This window comes from Aplysia californica, unplaced genomic scaffold, assembly GCF_000002075.1.
Source record: "Aplysia californica isolate F4 #8 unplaced genomic scaffold, AplCal3.0 scaffold00700, whole genome shotgun sequence".
NCBI classification, from domain to species: Eukaryota; Metazoa; Mollusca; class Gastropoda; order Aplysiida; family Aplysiidae; genus Aplysia; species Aplysia californica.
The window spans coordinates 54,474-60,167 of NW_004797970.1; the positions used below are offsets into that span (position 1 = coordinate 54,474).

General features: G+C 38.8%; 2 protein-coding genes across 2 annotated transcripts in view; one reads left to right on the top strand and one right to left on the bottom strand.

Annotated features, from left to right (window-relative positions):
• The window catches only part of LOC101850282 (ankyrin repeat domain-containing protein 27), a 37,980-nt gene extending 37,406 nt beyond the window's left edge, over nt 1-574 (bottom strand). Inside the window, exon 1 of the mRNA XM_035972457.1 lies at nt 500-574. The gene's annotated coding sequence lies outside the window, so the exon portion shown is untranslated. The remainder of the gene's footprint in view (nt 1-499) is intronic.
• The window catches only part of LOC101850512 (twinkle protein, mitochondrial), a gene marked incomplete in the record, with an annotated part of 18,617 nt that overhangs the window by 3,542 nt on the left and 9,381 nt on the right, over nt 1-5,694 (top strand). The window contains 4 exon segments of the mRNA XM_013088191.2: nt 488-638; nt 2,051-2,220; nt 3,732-3,888; nt 4,396-4,517. Coding sequence (XP_012943645.2) covers nt 488-638; nt 2,051-2,220; nt 3,732-3,888; nt 4,396-4,517 — 600 coding nt within the window.

Sequence of the window (5,694 nt, forward strand, 5' to 3'; positions counted from 1 at the left end):
GATACATTTCGTTTTATTGTCACTCTTGCGCAAAATCAGCAACGAAATAAAAATAACAAACAAAATACAAACCAACAACAACAAAAACAAGAAACAATGCGGCTACTTTCGATTGGGACTTCAGATGGGAATGGTTTGTTTTCTTCTTCTTGATCAGTCCTGCCTAAGATGGCCACCTGTCTTATACGGCCACTTTTCTCCTTGACAATGGATGGCCGTCTTACACAGGTTTGATTGTACCTTTAATCTTTGGCAATTATATGACCTATTTGTGTTGTGAATACCATAAAACTCTGACTTAAGTTAAACAAAAACTATGGAAAGATTTGTAACCCTATGTTCTGCTTTTGCTATCCTCTGTCTGTTGTCTTGTTTTGTTTTTTGTTTTATCTCAGCACTCTGACTATCATTAAGATGCCGTCTTTTTTTTTTTCGTACTTAAAATTGTCAAACAATGATTCCCAACAAAACATCTTGTAATTCCTAGGTCCACTTTTACCTGCTTCAAAGACTTGGACACTGTCAAACCATTCCTGGAGGAAAATAATCAAGCCAAAGAAGTCTGGAGTAGTTGTCTCCCGTTTGGTGCTCTTCAAGAAGAAGTGGTCACAAAAGTGAAGGAAGCCTTTGATCTAGAGGTCTGTGCATCCTTCACTGTTTTGTTTTTTTATCAATATTTTTGTGCCGACAAGTGAGAAGGAGACGTTTAGCTGTTCAGGTCTAAAAATAATTTTTAATGTGTGCTTCTGTAAATGTTAAAATATTATATTTGTTCTTATGTTGTTATCGATCCAGCAACAGTTAAAATGTTATGTTTAACAATAAAAAATGTACAGTCCAAAAGACTGTTTACCGACTGGATAGGATTGGAAAAATGTATAGGTTTGTAAATGCTTTGTTTTATTACTTAGGGTATGCTGTTTGTAGCATAATAATCAGCAAGTGAGTCTAATCTCTAAGCTTACTTGATGTTCAGGATATTATGTTGTAAGTTTTTTTGGTTTTTTCTTTAGATGATGGCTGGTAGGTTTCCATAGTTTTAATCTAGATTTAACCCTTTCGCTGCAAAGGTTTCTTTACAACTTAAATAGGAGACCATGACAGTCTCAGACCTGGCTGTGAAGGGGTTAAAAAATGCCAAGACATGAGTTAACGTGCAAGAAAATTGTTGTTGGGTCTGGGAGACTGAAAAATAAAAATGATCATAATAATAATGATAATAATGATTGCATCATGCAGGACAACAGCCTGTTCAAAGCAATCGTGTGGTAGGTTGGAGGGCACCACAAATGATCTATAATGTGTCCATGGGGATGCAAGGAAATTAATGGAATTTAGATTAAAATGCTGATTTGGATTTCTGATGACACCTGAAGTATGGAAATACTTGTTCTGACATACGTTGCTAATTGTTGTTGTGATTTTACCCAACTCGTAACAGAAAGGAAATCTTAATGCCCAGTTAGGGGACTTATTTTTTAAAAAGTTTTTTCAACAAGGAGTAACAAAAGGATTGGCCTTTCCTCACTGGCTGCTCAGTAACCCCAAGCATCTTTAACTCTTTCCATACCCATCTATGATCTATCATTAACATTTGGTCCCACCTGCAAGTCCCAGTCGATGATCGGACGTGACTATGCTATTACTATTATCTCGCATGCAAACAACCTTTTTTTTCCCTATCTTTATAGACCTATTCAGTGTATATTCTTTTCTTTAAGTCCTCATCCTCTTATTTAAAAAAAAATTCTTTAGTCTTTATTTTAATACATAACATGTCGACCCTATATGATGTCTGGTAACTGGCTTCTCCCAACGTCACATTCAATCACTCATATTTGCAACACACTGGTCTAGCACAAATGTGATGTGGAAAACTTTGGGCTGTATGAGATAAACTGTGTCCAGCCCAGCATAAATGTATGTTGTTTTACTAAACTAAAGACAAAAGCAAAATTCCTTCCCTCTTTTAACCTCTCCACAGCACACCCCCCCCCCCCCCCTGCCCCTTCTAGTCCACTTATAGTTGCTATTATTATGTTTGAGCCAGACAATCAAGACGAGCACCTTAGATGCCTTTGATGTCCGATGTGATCCGAAGAACTTGCACATCGTATTTCCCGTCATTGCCTTCAAGAATGTCACGAGCGTGAAGCGCCTCATTTGTCAGGCCACTAGCGACGACACCACTGGTACCATCAAGGAATCATACGTTCCCAGGTACCCATTGTCAGCATACTGTTTGGGACGACATGTGTACAAAGTCACACACAGGGCGGTGCTACTGACTGAAGTGTCTTTAGGCCATTCCCAAAAGGGGGACATTAATAGGTTCTTATCCTCAATAGAATTTTAAATTGTAAATGGGCTGATTCATCTATGTCATGCTCATAACTGTGTGCTTGAACTGCAACAGGGAACTGCTATTTTTTAACTTTCTTAATCTTTACTATCGTCATTTTTTTCCTCTACTGCTTTTGTATGTTTGTCACACTTTTGTAACGCGCTATTTCCGTGGTGGGCCGTTGGCGGGTGCTCTGGTGTGGTTTGCCTCTTTTTTTCTATCAAACATCTATCGTTCTTATCTCCCCTTCTTCTTTTTTATGTTTATTACTCTCTTGTAACACCTCTAATCTTCTGGTGCTCATATAACCTTATGCAGTTGCGAGCCACTATTTCCGGGGTGCCTTGATAGTGGAAACAGACTTTGTGCTGTTGAAACTATAGAGGTGAGCAGAGTAAGCCCGATTCCCTGTAAGGACTTCTCTGTTGACATCCACCCTTTGGCGCTCATATGACCTAACGCACTTGCGAGTGCAGTAAAACCTCTACTAAAACTAAACGGGTTTAATAGCAACGGGTCTTATGTGTTTCTTGTCAATGTGTTGTTTTAGTCACTCAAGCCTTGTCATCGTGTATTCATTCTATACTGTTGAGACAAGGTGAGTCAACTGAATTACAGAATTATTCTGATAAAAAGAATATTCCAATTTATGCACACTCATGATATCAGAAACTGATATTAGAAAAGATGATATTTGTCTTTTTAACAATTTAATGATTTTTATGATTTTCTATCTGTAGCTGACATCTCAAGCAATCCATCCGTAGCACAATTGCATCATAATGTACATCCATCTCAGATTGGGTTGGCCCTGACAGGCAGGGTCAGAAGACCGCCTCCTAAATGATCTATAATGTGTCCATGGGGGTGTGAAAACACCTGTATTAAAAAATTAAACAGTAGTGTTGACAGTAAATGTCTTTTAACTTTAACGCTTTTTTTTTTTACTTCGTGAAGCTCACTCTTTAGGTGCTTTTTCAAAGTTATTTAAATAAAGGCTAGGTCGATTTTATTCATTTATTGACATTGAAGTTTCAATTATCAACCGCAATAAACGACTTATTTCCAAGAAAGCAAGAATGGTCAGATATAGAAATCATTTGTGCCGACTGCAGTGAGGTTACTGAGCACACAGTGCTACAAACGAAATAGAGAGAAAGAGAGAGAGAGAGAGAGAGAATGTTTATTGAGTGGAGGTGTTTCAGTCCATAATTCATGCCCTTTCTTCTTGAGTATATGCATGAATGCTCATGAACTTTGTAACACCACTGCCGTTGTAAATGACCAAGACAAATTTCTCCCTGCAAGATAAATAGATATTGTCATAGTCTTTTCATTGTATTTTGTTCCAGTACAGGTTTTATTCATGTATTGTATTTTGTTCCAGGACAGGTCCATCCTTTGTGTTTGGTCTGGACACTGTGCGGCAGGGCGTGACGGAGGTCGTGCTGACCACCTCTGAGCTAGACGCCATGGCAGTGACACAGGAGACGAACAAACCGGCCATTGCTCTGCCCCGCGGGTACAGCTCCTTGCCGCAGGAGGTGACATTTTGGTCTGGGAGACTGAAAAATAAAAATGATCCTAATAATAATGATAATAATGATAGGACAACCGCCTGTTCAAAGCAATCATGTGGTAGGTTGGAGGGCACCACTTGGTAGGCTGTACTTCTTTACTCTTCCTCTGTTTTTTATATAGATCTGTCTTGCATCTTTCTAGCACTAAATGATTCTTGCTATGTCTTTGTTTTCTCATGAATCAAAATCGATCAGAAATTAAAATCTGATGCATGACACCGGGGCAGAAGAGCATAAACAAGGAGAGAGATGCTAGAGAGCACCTCCGGTAGACCCAACTTCTTCTCCTTCCCTATGTTATTCCTATCTGTCTGTCATTCTTTTTCCCTTACACTAAATGACCTATAGTGTGTCAGTGTGCTTCTCTTTACTCAAGCAAACCATTGTCTTTCTGTTCCCCTACACTAAGTGAACGATGTTGTGTTTATGTGCTTCTCTTTACTCAAGCAAACAATTGTCGTTCTTTCCCAGGTGTTGCCAAGTCTAGAGAGGTTCAGGACTATAGTGCTGTGGTTCGGAGATGATGTGCGGGCTTGGGAGATGGCCAAGCTTTTTTCCAAAAAACTCAACAGTCGTAGATGTCACATCATTAGGTATGAATTAGGAAGATGACCAAACGTTTAAAAAAAACCCAACTCAACAGTCGTAGATGTCACATCATTAGGTATGAATTAGGAAGATGACCAAACGTTAAAAAAAACCCCAACTCAACAGTCGTAGATGTCACATCATTACAGCAGTGTCCCAAGCAATCCACTTAAGTCTGGGTACTCTTTACATCAGAGAGAAAAAAACAACAAGTTCTTGTTGTGTTATTCCTGTCAGGAATCATGAACTGCATTTTGGTGATGTTGAAAAGTGTATCTTTGATAGAGCTTTGAGAGGGTGTAAAAATAAAAATTTTATCAAAATTCGAACTTATAAAGAATAGCATTTGTAGGTCACAAGGAAAGCTATAAGAAAATTTAACAGCACTTAACCCTTTGAGTCCTGACCTCCTGATGCTACCGTGCCCCTCTGCCTGAGTTCCTGAGCAATGTATTACTACATTCATGTGATCGTCAGAATTACGTTCTGTATGTCACTCATGGTAGTCTTTGTCATTGCTAGCATCTAATTCAGAAAGATCTTCAAAATAATCAATAACGTATGTAGTAAACACTGTTTCCTCACTCATTTTGTTCCTGGTGGGCCGGTTTTGGGATATGGTCTCGCTCACCGCTGTACCAGTGGCTAGGCATACGAGCAGTTTTACGTGCCACCGGTGCACCAGTGGAAAGGGCTTGAAGGATTAAGTATCATCAGTTCATGTTGAGTGGATTATTATTATTATTATTATTATGACTTTAACTGTTATTATGATATTTACAATAATTATTATTATTATTATCATTGTCATTATTATTATTATCATGAAGTTTGAAGCAGATATGTGGAGAGACAGGGCTGTTTAGTGGATGTCATTGACATCTCTTTTCATACTTTGTTTCATTGTATCAATCCTACTGTCTTTGACCTATTGTGCGCCCCCCCCCACACACACACACACAAGGCTTTACAAACTGTCAACCAGTTACCATCATCACATGCTCTTTATTTATTACGATTACAGCCAAACATTCTCTAACAGCCACCTGATTTAGTGGCGTCAATGGCCTAGTGGTTAGTCTACCAGACCCGTAATTGTGAGATTGCAGACTGTCTTTGGGAAATCAGGCTTGCCAACCTTCCTGAATTTTCAGGAAATTCCAGAATTGCCATCGTCGCGCG